Genomic DNA, 15,631 nt, shown 5'->3' with positions numbered 1-15,631 from the left:
TCTTTTAATTATTTTCCCCTTTCTTTTTTTTAAATATATCAGTACTTTAAAATTAAACTAAGCTAATTAGATATTAAACCCATTGACACAGAGTTTATCGGATTGATTGTAACCAGATTATAGTGAAGTATAATTAATATTTTAAATTTCTTACATATAATACAAAAATAAAAGGTAATTTGTATCCGTTTTCCGTTGATTTTTTATTTCAATTTTTAGGACATGAAACAAGCTGTATATCGAGTCCAATCCATTTTTCATTAATACCCGACAATATATAATTGACCTTTTGATCTATTAACCCCATTACAAGTCTCTCGTCAATTTAATATTAAAATTTTTTGGCCAGCCAATTTAATACAACATCTGATATTTAATATAAGAGCTAATTTAACATTTAATTTGATCCTAAATATAAAATCCAAATCCATTTTGTCTCTTATATTTATTTATTTTCTTAAAAATCCCTATAGTAGATGTACCTATTAAAAATTTTATCAAATGGTAGTTATAGCTAATGCACATAACTAGTAAAGATATTTTTTAAAAAAATAATATATATTTATTATAAATAAATAACTTAAAATTTTTTTAATACAATCAAATTAGTTAATTAACCATTATATTAAGAATAGGAGAAGACAGTATTAAATTTAAGTTTACGATGCGAAACAATTAAATGAGCTAAGCGATTCGTGTGTGCATGGGCGTGAGGCGCCCCGGAGGGAGGGGAGGCAGGGAATAAATTGTAGAGGCCTTCTGTAATTGTATGGAAAAATAAAAGAGGATTACTTTTTTTTTCAATCGGGTTAATAAAATTTTTGTTTCCTCAAATTTATTTTTATTTTGATAAGAACCAGTGTTTTAGACTCAAAAAAATTGAAAAATCAAAACCTATAATTTAAAACTTGAATGGCTAATTTTGATGCATCAAAGATTATATTAGCCTTTTTTAATTTACAGAATTAACCGTTTCGACAGGCACACCGTGTTCTTTTGACTAGTTTGCTGCATATCCAAAGAAAAATTAAGACAAATTGGTGACTTTTAAAACAGTGTTAATGTAGAGAAGTCAGGGGGTTGATTATTCACTCTTTTTTCCTCTGATCACGTTTATGTCAGGACTATTTTAGCATTTTACCAGGCCCCAAAGTGTATATGCTATATCAATTAATGGTATGTAGTTTTTGGGCTTTTTGGTCATTGACACTTTAAATTACTTGCCTAACCATATCTCTAGGAAATAGTAGGAACTAGGAAACAGAAGAGAGTCAAAAACAGAATCGAAATCATCAGATTTGCAGACATTGAAACGTGTCCCAATATATGTCCTGTATTAAGTATTAACATATATTAATATAGAACTATAATTGATACCCTAGAGATTTTTTTTTTTTTGCCAAGATACCCTAGAGAAATAATCTATAAAAGTTTGCCTCCTCAACATTAGACATTTAGACTTCAATCTTCCATTATTTTTTCTCTCTATCTCCTAACATTTACAAGAGAGACGAGTGAGAAGCTATTTAATTAGTTGCTAATTTATTTTTTAAAATTACATATTCACGATTAAACAAGTGAGTATAAAAGTATAATCTAACTTCATACGACTTCCTTTATTTCGAGATATAATTTTAGTTTTTATAATATCGAATAAGTTTGACTAATTAATCTTTATCCACACTAGCCTTAATTAAAGTTATGCAACCAGGATGCCTGGGCTCAACCAAAAAATGCTACTCCTCCGGTCCTTAATATAAGACCAATTTAACTAATTTGATTAGATTAAGGAAGTTAGGTAAGTTAGTTAATTATAAGAAAAGTGACACATTTTTCCTAAAACACCATAATCATCTTTCTTAATACCCTCTCTCCCTCTTCTACTTGAGTATGGTTGAGGGAGTATCTATATGGGTAATTTAGAGAAAATTGATAAATATGAGAAATAGGTCTTATATTTAGAACCAAAACTAATTCAAGAATTGGATCCTATATTAAGGACCGGAGGAGTATATAATTAGAATATAAAGAGTCTCATATAATGTTAAAGGAAGTTCTATCAAATTATTTCTTTGCTTTATTTTTTATTTTATCCAAATTTAATACCAACAATCTATATCAGTATTTTGTAAAACTCAATTTTAATTAAAAATTATCGTTAATAAATTTTTAAAAACCATCTTCATTGTAATTTCATGTCACAATATTATTTAAATAAAAAAATTCCGGCCATATTTTAATCACATCGGCGCCAATACTACATATTCAGGCCAAAAAAAGGGGGCCAAATTCTTTCAAATATAAAAATGGGAAATAAATTGTCCGTCTTGTGTCTAGAACATATGACCCAATAATGATGCAAGAGAAGGCTTGCTAATTTTTCGCATTAATGTTTTTCTATGTCTCTTGAAATTAACATTTTAGATTAATTAAAATGGCAGAATTTTCAAAATACGGAAGCGAAATTATGAGGCACGTTTTGGAATTATGCATGACTTTAACCCCATCCGCCTTTAGAAAATGAAAGGAAGCATTCGGGAAAGTGGGTTTCGGCAAAATAAAATCGTCACATCCTCAAAGCTCCCTCTCTCTCTCTATGCTTTGTTTGCTTTTTCAAAATTTTCAGCACAGAAGCCTACAAAGTCAAGGAGGGCGCCAGGGGCACCCTCGTCATTTCCCCCTCAACCAACTTTCATCGGATTAGAATACTCTTCACTCGTTTTAACCTTAAACAATTCTCACATCAATATCTGCCCCTCCCATTTTCTTCCTTCCTATATATACACAGGCACGGCCACAGACTTGGGGCATAAGATCAAACACTCGCAAGAAACTACCAGAAGAAAAGATCAAACTTTCATTCTCATTTTCTACGAGCTTCATATATAGATATATATATATATGTGAGATTGTAGATTGACGACGGTCGACGAGAGGTGATTAAGATTATAGTATGGGTTTGAGCTCGATATTTGGGAGTTGCTTCAAGGGGGAGGGTCAGGCGGCGGTGCCGGCCTACAAGGCCAAGGTGGTGGCCACCAAGCAGAGTTCGTACCCTTGGGTTTCTGTGTCGGATTTGAGCAACCCGATCAGCGCGTCGCTGTCTGAGGATCTGTCGGTGTCGCTGGCCGGATCGAATCTGTATGTGTTTTCGCTGGCGGAGATGAAGCTGATCACTCAGGGTTTCTCGTCCGGTAACTTTCTCGGAGAAGGTGGGTTCGGACCCGTGCATAAAGGCTTCATCGACGACAAGCTCCGGCCGGGTCTCAAGGCTCAGACCGTCGCCGTTAAGCTCTTGAACCTGGACGGCTCTCAGGGCCACAAGGAGTGGTTGGTGAGTTCTTTCTTTCTTTGTTCTTTTTTTTCCCCACCTTTTTTTACCTGTTTTAACTTTTTCGCTACATTCCAAAATAACTTTCATTATTTCTTCACCTTCAATTATTGTGTGCGCTTTATGTATGTGCCTTACAGCTAATGAAAATGCCAGAAAGAGAATAATGGATAAACAGATAATATTCATATTTTTATTTTTAAAGAAGCAATACAATATAGATATATTATTGTCACATTTCCAAGTATAGGTTGAATAAATTTTAATTATGCAAAAACTTCAAGTAAACAGCGCCAAGCATGTAAATATTATTTTGGTAAGATGGCGAGTGAGAGGATGGAATAAGAAAGTTTCAAAAACTAATTAAAAAAGCAACACTGTCTGGTTTTAAATATGTAAACCCAACTAAAAAAATTTGTGATCAAAAGCATCAGGAAATTCTATGTATCGAAGTTTGAAGCCAGCCTCATTTTTTTCCTTCAAAAATCTTAAAAAAATATACTAGTGTCCATTATTTTTGTGCCGCCATGATTGAATAGATTGAATAGTATTATGTTTAAGGAATCGTTTTCGGACAGCGAGCAGTGACCCTCTATTGTTTGTTTTTTTTAAAATCAAATTGCAGACGGAAGTTGTTTTTCTGGGCCAACTAAGACACTCACATCTCGTCAAACTGATTGGATATTGCTGCGAAGAAGAACACAGGCTTCTGGTCTATGAATATCTGCCCAGAGGCAGCTTAGAGAATCAGCTCTTCAGAAGTAAGATATCTATCTATGTATATATCTCATATATAATTTCCTTTTCTTGATCAACTCAAACTTATTCATTTTCTGCAATTAATTACAGGATACTCAGTATCATTGCCATGGTCAACAAGAATGAAGATTGCAGTGGGAGCTGCAAAAGGTCTAGCCTTCCTTCATGAAGCAGCCAAACCAGTCATTTACAGAGATTTCAAAGCTTCAAACATCTTACTAGACTCAGTGAGTGTCATATAGCTAGGACTACTTATAATAGTTTCTGTCCAATAATATTCACTAACCATTTGAAGCTCGTGTCATTCTTCAGAATTACAATGCAAAGCTATCTGATTTTGGGTTGGCAAAAGATGGCCCCGAGGGAGACGACACCCACGTGTCGACCCGAGTCATGGGAACTCAAGGCTACGCGGCTCCGGAATATGTCATGACGGGTCATTTGACATCAAAGAGTGATGTTTATAGTTTCGGGGTGGTTCTGTTAGAGCTTCTAACAGGAAGAAGATCGGTGGACAAAACCAGGCCGGCCAGAGAACAAAACCTAGTGGAATGGGCAAGGCCGATGCTTCACGATACAAGGAAGCTGGGAAGGATCATGGACCCTAGACTTGAAGCTCAATACTCTGAGATGGGTGCGGCCAAAGCGGCGGCATTGGCTTACCAGTGCTTGAGCCACAGGCCTAAGAACAGGCCAACCATGAGCCAAGTGGTCAAGACCCTGGAGCCACTTCAGGACTTCGACGACGTCCCCATCGCGCCCTTCGTCTACACTGTTCCCGCCGGCGATCTTAACGATTGCAGCGAGCCACCGCCAAGAGAGAGAAAGAATCATCATCGTCGTCACAAACACCCTCTGCGATCACCCACGTCGCCGCCAGATCAGTCGGCGAATTCACAGTCCAGGAACGGAAGCTCGTCGTCAAGTGCAAGTGGCTCGAACTCACCGAATTCACGCCACAATAAGGCCAGGGGAGCCTGATAGAAAATAATCATGGAAAATGAATGGGAAAGAGAAAAGAGCGTGATCGACATTATTGTACATAGAGATGTTTTTATTATTAATTTGTATATTTCAGTCAAGAGAGCGTTTGATGTTTTCTTGGTGAAGAAATTTTGCCAGGCTAAGTGTAATGATGTTTTGAAAGGCAAAATATACAATTAAAAACAAAAGCAAAAAGAAATTGGAGTTGACGTGGTCAGCGGGCATGGTGAACATGCATGCTTGAGTAGTTAATTATGAATTATTATCAATAATATTTTTTCATTGTTTTATTTAATTACTTGATATTCTTGTGTTTGGTTGGAGAAAAATTGATTATGTTTGACTGGGCCATATGTCAGAGGGTGACCGGTTCAGAGAATATTATATGTGGAGAGTCACCAAACTCGGATTTGTTAAACAGAGATGTTCAATGAGATTGAGATACAGCTGAGCGATTTGACCAACCTACATGGAGACAAAATGGGGAATCGGTGATCAACATGCCGCTCTATAATCTAAATGAATATTCTTCACTAATTAAATGATCTTTGTTAAAGTGATCGACAAAAACCAAAAAAAAAAAGAAAGTAAAAATGTATCATTTCTTAATTAAATTTTTTATCCACTTCTTTTCCTTCTCCCTTTGTTTATGCACAATCAAATATGGCTTATATAGCAGCGTAAAAAATAAAATGCATGCTAAACCGTCTTCATCACTGGGACTGGTATGTCACTAAATGTGTGTGTATATGTGTGTCGTTGCTGAAGCGTTACCAATTTTTTATCTCATCCAATATCATTTTGAAAAAAAATTAGAAAATAATTCTCAATTGAACATTTTATTGGTAAAAAAAACCTATATCAGAAAATCAGTACTTTGTCTGGACAAAATTTACATAGTGCCATTACTTTCTGTATATAAAAATCTATGATGTCCTTCTCGCCAATAAAATTTGTAATAGAGGATTTGCCCCCCAATTTTCTCTATTATTATATTTTGTTCTAAGTCATGCTGATCCCATAAATAAACACGTTTTGAATATATTGAATAATTGCTTCTGGATTTTTAAAATGATTATATATACAGATACGTACATCAGGATTCATTTTAAAAATTATTATTTTTTACTCCTTTTCATCTCAAAGAAATAGTCACTGTTTGCTTATAAATTGTTTTTTTTTTAATAGTGTGTGTATGCGTGAACGATAACAATTAGATAAGAAATCTTGTTGAGTGCGACCAATAGTAATTATTTATTGAGAAGAAGCAAATCCAATTAAAAAAAAATATTCTTATTCTTGCTTCTCAATTTCTGCGGATGTAGAATAAATATATCATACTTGTATTAAGCTTCTTATTAAAAAATAAGATAAAATTTAAGCAACTAATTAATCACAAATTGATGTCCCAAGTTTGGTTAGCTATAGATAAGTCCTAACTCCCAAGAGATTAGAGTGTCATTTCTAATATATGCTAAATGACCAAAATACTGTCGAACTAGCCTTGTCCCGCCTAGTGGCATCGTTAAGTAATTAATAAATAATATTTACATTCGAACAGGTATTTATGAAAATGTCAAAACCCTGACATTTTATAATTTAAATATTATTATCTATATAAGTCCTCCTAGCTTGTGCAATTCAAAAAATGAATTAAAGTGTATTTTCAAGAATTTTTCAAATTTTACAGATGAATTTTCGACTGTCTATTAATGAGGAAAGTGCAATTTGTGGGGGAGTTGCGAAGGGTATTTAGAATAGTGATGGCGTGTGGATACTTAATCTATCAACCTTGTGAGAATCTTATTAGTAAGTAACAAAAAAAAGTTTTTTATTAAAAAAAAAGGGATTAATTTCTCTAAAATACTCTTTATTTAATAATTTATATTAAGAATTATCTTTATTCATAACGCGTGCAACTAAATATTCAACTTTCGCCATGTAAAACCATGTATATACCTAACTCCAATACAGATGGACAGTACGTAGACTTCTAGAATGTCTGCTAGTGCAAGACTATGATTGCTTATCCCTAACCCGATCGAGTTTGTAATTAAATTAGCTTTCACATTGTGAATTGAATTGAGATTTTAATTGTTAAATTCTTGTGACACACAATTTGAAAGCGAACTTGCCTTAACTATTGAAGTGACACACTAACCACGCATGCCGTGTGCGCATATATATCACTCTAAAGAGATTGATTTAGACATTCTTATTTGTGTTTTTCAACATCCCAGACTATGCTAGAGAAGCTGGGGTGATACAATAGTCTAATGACTGTTGCATTTATTGATTTATTTACTTATTTGAGAGAGAGAGAGAGAGAGCTCATATTTCTGGTAAATACTACCTCCGGTCCTTATTATAAGACCCCGTTTGACTTTTTGTTTGGTCCTAATTATAAGACCCCAATCCATTTTGTCTCTCATATTTATACATTTTTTTCCAAGATAATCCTTTTAATAATGATAGTTCTAGCCAATATACTTAATTAGCAAGGATATTTTAGGAATGACAACACTTATTTATTACAAATAACTAACTTAACTTATTTCCTTAATCTCCTCAAATAAGTCAACTGGGTCTTATAATTAGGACCGGAGGTAGTATATACTACATCCGGTCTTAATTATAAGATTTTGTCTGTAGGCTACAAACCACGTATTATAATTAGGACCGGATGTAGTGTATTGTAAAACTTAAATATACACTTTTCTAAAGAATAAAAACTATGCTATACAGAGTGTGATCTGAGCCTAACTTGCTCCTAAATAATATTTTTGATATAGCTGAAGAATAGGTCTAATTTTAGTAAAGTTCACATGAAATTTATCGTAATGCTGTTCTATGTTATGTGTGTGTAATTAAATTTCTATAAATAAACATTTATTTATAAATAATTTTAACAAAGCATTTAGAAATTATATGGATTTTAAAAGTATGATGAATGCGGACTTTAAAAATTTTCTTTTTCTTGGATCAACTTTTAATATAAACCTCTTTTTTTTTCCCGCCATATGAAGTGACTGTTTAACGGTGAAAGCAACTTTGAGTAGAGCCTTCACGATATAAACACACACGTGATTTTTTTTTATATATATAGCATAAATATTTTAACCTTAAATTAATTAAATATTTACTCAGACATCACTTCATTTTTAAAAAATAATTTGAGCTAGTCTCATGGAATCATAGGAACCTGTTTTGCTAGAAGAAATATCTAGTTTCAATTTTCTTTGTTTGTTTAGTGAACATCTAATTTTTCTAACACAATTACTTAAATACTATTGCCTCCGATCTCATAAGACTTTACTCATAGTTTACAAACGAGATTTTATAATTAAGACCCGAGGAAGTAATAAATATCAAATATTAAAACAATTATGTGCTTTTATGCGGGACAGCACAACGCGCAAACACCGTCCAGATTATTATCGCAGTCTTCCTTTGGTTGACTGAGTCAAGGGGAGGCCTTGTTTGGCTTTTTATTGCAGGCTTCCCATCCTTTGATATACAATTATATATTAATCGGGATATAATTTAATTTTTATATATTTATATATAATATGAAATTTATAAAGTCTTAAATTGTTTACCAGTTAAACATAGTACAACTCATTTTAAATTCCGTATAATATTTACTAACTTTGCTACCTTATGAAGGAAAATCAGTGAATAAATAATAAATATACCTTATGAAGCAGCCAGCAGCATACAGCCGCAGGCCACCTTCATATCCAAAAATTTTCAATAACTTAATTATTTTCGAATCTAAGAAGAATTTGCATTCATAAAATACATTGTTTATTCACTTGATCTTGGAGTTTGAAAAGCAAGAGGTCCAATTTAATTTTTTTTTTTCGTGCCTTACTAGATAAAACTCTTCGTAGTTAATTTCGTAATAATTTAAAATAATTTAAAATAAATTAATTTCAATAGGTACTAAGATCTATTGTGAATTTTGACTTCATATTATACATATTACAGAGTTGCATACTTGCACGATCTGAAATCTTTTCCTCCTTGTGCCAGCTACATAGAAGTATACCAGTTAAGTACTTAGCTGTCACTTCTAATATAATCCAGCTAAACAATATTTTTCTTGGGATTCAAATACATTTTTTGATCGATTTAGAAGTAATAAAATTGCACATATATAAAACCTAAATGATCCATAAGATATCTTATTATTTGATAACCTTTTAAAGTTAAATCATTTTCACAAAGATTTGACAGCTCTCATCAGATAGACTGATAATAATGGTGAAAGGAACAGAAACGTTGGCACATCTGTATATGCAAATCAGCACAAGAAATTGAGGAGGATGAAAGGCACAAAAGCACATACAACTCTGTTACATTATTAGCAACGCTAGTCAATTAATAGTATGACACATCGCATTAATAATCAAATCGAGCCTCAATAAGTGCAAAACTTTGCAAAAGAAGGTAAATAATTGGATAACTAAACAGCAATATATACACTCCTTATCATTGTTACCAAACTCACAAATTCACATTTCAAGTTTAATATTTTTACGTATTCAATTTACAAAATCATTTGGACTCGTTTTTAAACTCAGTTAAATTTATGAGTTTAATTATTGATTTTATGTTTTTAGTTTACAAAATCATGTCAACTCCTTAAATTCATACTAAATTTTTGAATTTGGTTGTGTCTTGACTTTACATATGAATTGCATAGAAATTTCTTTGTTAAATATGGTCAATTATGAACTTTGATGGATTTAATTTTAATTATGTGGATTTAAAATATATTTAAATAAAATTGTTGTTGTTTTTTATATTTTAATTATTTAATTATGTAATGTCAGTATCTACTTATAATAAAAGTAAACCCTATCACAAATTTGTTTAAACTTATGAGCTTGACAATTTTGCTTCTTATTATGGGAAACCTCTAGAAAGTATTTTTAGTTTTTTTTTTAAAGATTTCTTAATGGTTTTAATAAGTATTAAATATTTTTTTATATATGCCCATGTTTAATATGGGTAGTAAGAAAGATTATAAATTAATATGATACTGGCGTTTAATGTAGTTAATAAAGATAATGTTAAAAATCATTTAAATTTCATAACAAATTTAATACTTTTAAATTTTAAACTATTTTTATTAATGTCTCTGTGTGTGTGTGTCTATGCGCGCGCGCTCTTTGTGGAAAAATGTGTGAAAGGCACAACACAACAATTCTCTCTCATGTGTTTGTGTGTGTGTGTGTGTGTGTGTGTGTGTGTATTCATTGGTATCGATTTCTTGAATTATTTATTAGGCAATCAGGGATCTGATATGACGGTAAATTAAGATGCTGATTTATTCATACCACAATAGAGAGCCACTCTTTCTTCTATGGGAAAAGACCATTATCTTATGTCAATCAAACAGAGTAAAATGTAATTTAAATTACTATATGTCATCTGGCAACCGTGACATGCTATTAATCAGAGGAGTTACTCTATGTTGTCTAGGCCTAGCCACTCTATCTTCATATCCTTTGTATATAAGCTTCAATTAATCACTTTTTGTAAATTAATTAAGAAATTTAGTTAAAAAATTATTTATCGTAAAATTTCAAAATTATCATAATAAAATTGTTAATCATAGGAGTTAAGCTGATTAGTTAGGATGTTTAATTAAAATATGTTATATTTACAACACATTGAAGAGGGTATATATCTCAACAACATTTTTTTAAAGATACGATAGCCAACTTTTAACAGTAGTTGGCCAAAAAAAAAAAGTGAAAGGGATTCAACTCCAGCATTTAAAAAAAAAAAATTGAGGTCTCAAATATTGTGAATTAAAAAAATCATGGTGATTGAGATACTTTCGATCAGTTCTGACAATATTTAAATAGGATACAATAAAATTGAATATCAAATAATTACATTACAAAATACTATATATCTAAGTTGTTAACATTTAATCGATCTAAATGAGACATATTTGAAATTAAGGAGAGAGAAGAGACAATATAAAGAAACATGACTTCATAATATATATCTCGCGTCTTAAAGGTGCATCTCTCTCTTAACCTTTCATTCCCTTACAAAGAAATGTGATTAATATAGCTCAAGAATAGAGATGACATAAACAAGAACCACATTGATAGTTTTCTTCCACACATAATTGAAGAGAGATAGACATAATGGAGATGGGGTGTATATATATATATGTATATGTATATCTATGTGTGTGCCACTCTTTAGTACAAATAATTAGTTAAATAGATATTGGGGGAGTCTAGGCTCAGCCAGAGCAACAAGCGGGAACTTTCTCACAGTTGCCAACCCAAAAAGTTCTTCCATGTCCAAATCCTGCGGCTTCATATTCTGATCAGCAAGTCTCCAATTGAATCCATGCAACAAGTTGGCCAAGCCTGAACTTACCATCTTCAATCCAAGCTTATAACCCGGACACATCCTTCTCCCGGATCCAAAGGGCAGGAACTCAAAGTTCTGTCCCTTGAAATCAATCTCCTTCTTCTCCCCTAAGAATCTCTCTGGACAGAACTCTGCTGGACACTCCCATATTGAAGGGTCTCTGCTAATACTCCAAGCATTCACATACAACATTGTTCCTTTCTTGATGTCATAGCCTTCAACCTTGCAGTCCTCAAGAGCCATGTGTGGTGCAAGAAGCACAGCCACAGGATGAAGCCTCAGTGTTTCTTTAATGATTGCGTTTAAGTATGGAAGGTTTGGGATATCACTCTCTTCAACCCATCTTCCCCTTCCCACCACTCTGTCAATTTCTTCGTTTGCCTTCTTTAATATATTGGGATTCTTCATTAACTCTGACATTGCCCATTCCACTGTCGTTGCTGCTGTATCTGTCCCTCCAGCCATCTGGTCCTGATCATTATTATCAGTAAATCAAGCACACAAAACTATTATTTTCAAGCCAAATTATATGAACGCAGAAGATCATATTTAGGAGTAAGAGAAAAGAACACTAATACCAGAGCGAAGGCTTTGACACCGTTAAGAGTGAAATCAACTTCAAGAGAAGGATCCTTAACCAAACCCAGTAAGAAATCCAAGAAATCATTGGGCACAAAGCCGATCTGGGTTCTTCTAGCCATATGATCATCAATAACATGCTTATAAAATCTATCAAATCTCTTCCTCAGATCCTTCATTCTCTTGACATAGCCTTGCAAATCCAAGAATCCCAACCAAGGAATCCAGTCCCCAATATTGAACACCCCATTAAGCAAAAACAACTCCTCCAACATCTCTTGAAACCCCTCACGTGACACCACAAACTCCTCATCATCCTCCACCTTCGACTCACTAAAATACTTTTTCCCCATCACTATCCTACTAATTACACTCAGAGTAAAATGGAAGAGATGGTCTTTCAGAACAACGGGCTTCCCCGAAACAGCAAACAATCGAGACATAAACGCGTGTCTCTCTTGTGCGCGTATCTCATGATAAGACTCAAGTCCCTTTGAACTGAACAACTTTGTGAGATAAATCTTACGACCTAGACGCCACTGTGGCCCGTAAGGAGCCCAAGTGACGTTGGAATGGTCGTAACAAGTGTGTTTGCCCGAAGCAGTTTGGGGTCTGGTGGCAAAGACGTGATCGTGGGTTTTCAGAAACTGCTCCGCCATTTCACTGGAAGAAGCAACAACAACATGAAAGGATCCAAACTTGAGGCGCATGATGGGACCATATTTTTTGGACAAGTTGTGAAGGGACTGGTGAGGAAGCTCGCTGATTAGGTTTAGGTTTCCGATAATCGGCCAAGGTTTTGGACCTGGAGGAAGGTTAGGGTTTGGTCTCCGGAAGTGAAGTTTTGTGATGATGGCTAAGGAAATAAGAACAAGACATGACACTGCTATGGAAAACCAAGAAGAAAACTCCATGAAAATACTGAGCGTTTTATTAGGCAAGAGCTAGTCAGCCATGTTTATCGGCCTGGTCTTTCGAAATCTGCCCTTATATAATTGTGAGCTCATCATTAGTTGTTGACCTCTCTCTGTCTTCTCCAGTAGAGAACGGTAATGAGAAGCCGAAGGGCCAGGTCGGAGGAAAGTGTTCTGTGCTGCTCGTCATCTTCTCTTTTTCTCTTTTCTTTTCATTGTGACTTTTAAGGCTTCACTTTAATTATCATTATTGTCTGATCTTCATCAATTATTAGTGCCATGTGCTGCTTTTTGAAGTGGGGGCCCTAACAATATATTGATATCTTTTCACCAAATCTTATCTTGTCCGTAGCGGTTATCTTTTTGTGGCTTCTAGGCAGTAAAAGGGGATGTATTTCTATTACTAGCTCAAGAAAACTCGTATGGAGCCAATGAATATCGTAGCCAAGCGAAAAACCATCAATAGCGCTAAAAATGAAATGAAGAACAAATGAAACTAAACTAAACCCAGAAAATCAAAAACAAAACTCTGAATCGGGAAAAAAAAAAAAAATCTTTCTAGCCTTTAGTCACATCGACCGCCAGGATCTTAATAGAGAAGAGACTGTGACCTGCACCGGTTTGGATTCTCTCCTCACCTGGTTTCTTTTTTTCTTTCTCCTCATCCCATCCCTGACATTATTGAATTATATCGTACCAAATGAATAGTTGAGTTTTAAAAATTTATAAAGTTGTAATATTACATAAAAATAAATAAATTTAATTTGAACCTGAAAATAAAAGTATAATTGTTTTATGAAATATTGAATCTTAACCAGTCGTTTTTTGGGTGTTTATTTTGGGTTCGACCCCGCCTTTGATTGGTTTAGCCATTTTAATTAAGATATCCACCTAATTAACATATAAAATTTAAATTAGAATTTAATTTATTGTTGGATAAAGCATTTATTGCTAGATTGTTAATTTATAGGAAAGAAAATAATACTCTTCTAGTCCTTTTCCAACATATTTTATCCATGTTGAGAAAAGTTTAAAACTTAACTTTTTTAATTTAAAATATAATAATTTTTTAACTTTACTCTTATTTAATATATATATTTTTTAAAAATAACTATTTATACTGAAGAATAAATAATACATTTATACTAAAAATTTAATGATATGACTTATAAATAAGATTAAAAAAGCCTTTTCTCTCTAACTTATAAATAAAATCAGTTAAGTATTTCTTGACATTTAGGGAGTGTTTAGCAAGATGAAAAAGTGCTTTTCAAAAACACTTTTTTCACGAAACGAGACAGAGTTCTTCACATATTTACTTCGTATACTGTAAAAATACTTTTAAAACTATAGTTTAGCTTCCATTCAAACACGCTCTTAAAATATGCCAATGAAAAGCTTCCTAAAAGCCAGAATATGGGAGTAAATTATTACACCTTCCTAATACTATTTCATTATTTCTCTCTCTTTCTCTTTATAGGTGCATCTGCTTGTCTGAACATCAGTTATTCGACTTGTAGAGGTCGGAGGCTTTAACTAATATCCGAGCATGATCCGGACGGGGTGCGCTTTCCTTCTCTTCCTGATTTATTTTCTGGTATTTGGAATCCACTCAAAACGACACCAGGCAAGATCGAGCTTGCGAAGATGGTAGAATTAATACGTGTTTTCTTCTTTCTTGAAAGATAAGAAATGTAATAGAGAGGCTGATAATATAATCAATGAAGGCGCACTGTTCAAGGCCCTTTGTTATTCTATATATAGACAGGGTAAAAACCCTAGATTACAGGAGGAGCTTACACGTGTATTGTACAATGGGTCAGTAATATATTAAATCAAACAACTATAAGTTGGGCTTTATACATCTGGGCTTATATACTGGATCCAAAGCATTCTTAACATTCCCCGTCAAGCTGGGCCTTGGTGAATCTATAAGGCCTAGTTTGTCTCTAAATGCTCGAAACTTGGAATGGGATAGGGCCTTGGTGAAGACGTCGGCTAATTGCTCGGAAGAGGGAATGTACTGAACTGTGAGCTTCCAGTCTAACACTCTGTCCCTCAGATAATGAACATCAAGCTCAATGTGTTTCGATCGAGCGTGATAAACTGGGTTAGATGCTAAGGCAGCTGCACTCAAGTTGTCGCACCAGGCAATGGGAGGATGTTTTAGGTAGACCCCAAGCTCGCCGAACAGAGATTGAAACCATGCGAGTTCTGTAGCTAGATTTGCGAGAGCACGGTATTCTGACTCGGTTGAGGATCGTGCTACCACTTGCTGCTTTTTGGCTGACCAAGAAATTAACGAATCTCCCAGAAAAACACAGTAGCCGCCAATCGAACGCCGGTCATCAGGGCACACAGCCCAGTCGGCGTCGGAGAAGCCCTGCAAGCTGAGGTGAGTACTCGGTTTAATATGTAGAGCCAGATTTGTGGTCCCCTTTAGATATCTGAGAATCCGCTTGAGTGCTTGCCAATGTTGATCAGTTGGTGAGGAAAGAAATTGACTTAACTTATTGACGGCAAAAGTAATGTCAGGCCGAGTATTAATCAAATATTGTAGAGCTCCAATTGCTTGTCTGAATTCAGTTGGATTATTGAGAGGTGACCCTTCATTTTTGGCGTAGTGTCTATTTGTTACCATGGGTGTAGGTACTGATGA

The 15,631-nt window shown here is 34.0% G+C and overlaps 2 protein-coding genes across 2 annotated transcripts; one reads left to right on the top strand and one right to left on the bottom strand.

Moving 5' to 3' along the window:
• The first annotated feature begins 2,806 nt into the window (after positions 1 to 2,806).
• LOC114711246 (serine/threonine-protein kinase RIPK) lies at positions 2,807 to 5,305 on the top strand. Its single transcript, XM_028895614.1, has 4 exons — positions 2,807 to 3,334; positions 3,957 to 4,092; positions 4,181 to 4,317; positions 4,403 to 5,305. Exons 1-4 carry the CDS (start codon positions 2,954 to 2,956, stop codon positions 5,069 to 5,071), a joined length of 1,323 nt encoding a protein of 440 aa, XP_028751447.1. The 5' UTR covers positions 2,807 to 2,953; the 3' UTR covers positions 5,072 to 5,305.
• A 5,919-nt stretch (positions 5,306 to 11,224) lies between these two features.
• On the bottom strand, positions 11,225 to 13,146 carry LOC114711245 (flavonoid 3'-monooxygenase-like). The gene is made up of 2 exons (XM_028895612.1): positions 12,058 to 13,146; positions 11,225 to 11,950 (listed from the first exon to the last, which is right to left on the bottom strand). Exons 1-2 carry the CDS (start codon positions 12,970 to 12,972, stop codon positions 11,315 to 11,317), a joined length of 1,551 nt encoding a protein of 516 aa, XP_028751445.1. The 5' UTR covers positions 12,973 to 13,146; the 3' UTR covers positions 11,225 to 11,314.
• Between the last annotated feature and the right edge of the window lie 2,485 nt (positions 13,147 to 15,631).

This window comes from Neltuma alba, unplaced genomic scaffold (assembly GCF_004799145.2).
Source record: "Neltuma alba isolate B1F8T4 unplaced genomic scaffold, ASM479914v2 tig00011285_pilon, whole genome shotgun sequence".
Classification (NCBI taxonomy): domain Eukaryota; kingdom Viridiplantae; phylum Streptophyta; class Magnoliopsida; order Fabales; family Fabaceae; genus Neltuma; species Neltuma alba.
This window is presented reverse-complemented; position numbering and strand designations above follow the sequence as displayed.

Excerpts from the sequence above, each read along its gene's own strand:
- LOC114711246 (XM_028895614.1), top strand. The coding sequence starts at position 2,954 with ATGGGTTTGAGCTCGATATTTGGGAGTTGCTTCAAGGGGGAGGGTCAG. Across the intron at positions 4,093-4,180 it reads AGAGAATCAGCTCTTCAGAA|GATACTCAGTATCATTGCCA; the intron begins GTAAGATATCTA and ends AATTAATTACAG. Across the intron at positions 4,318-4,402 it reads CAAACATCTTACTAGACTCA|AATTACAATGCAAAGCTATC; the intron begins GTGAGTGTCATA and ends GTCATTCTTCAG.
- LOC114711245 (XM_028895612.1), bottom strand. The coding sequence starts at position 12,972 with ATGGAGTTTTCTTCTTGGTTTTCCATAGCAGTGTCATGTCTTGTTCTT. Across the intron at positions 11,951-12,057 it reads GTGTCAAAGCCTTCGCTCTG|GACCAGATGGCTGGAGGGAC; the intron begins GTATTAGTGTTC and ends AATAATGATCAG.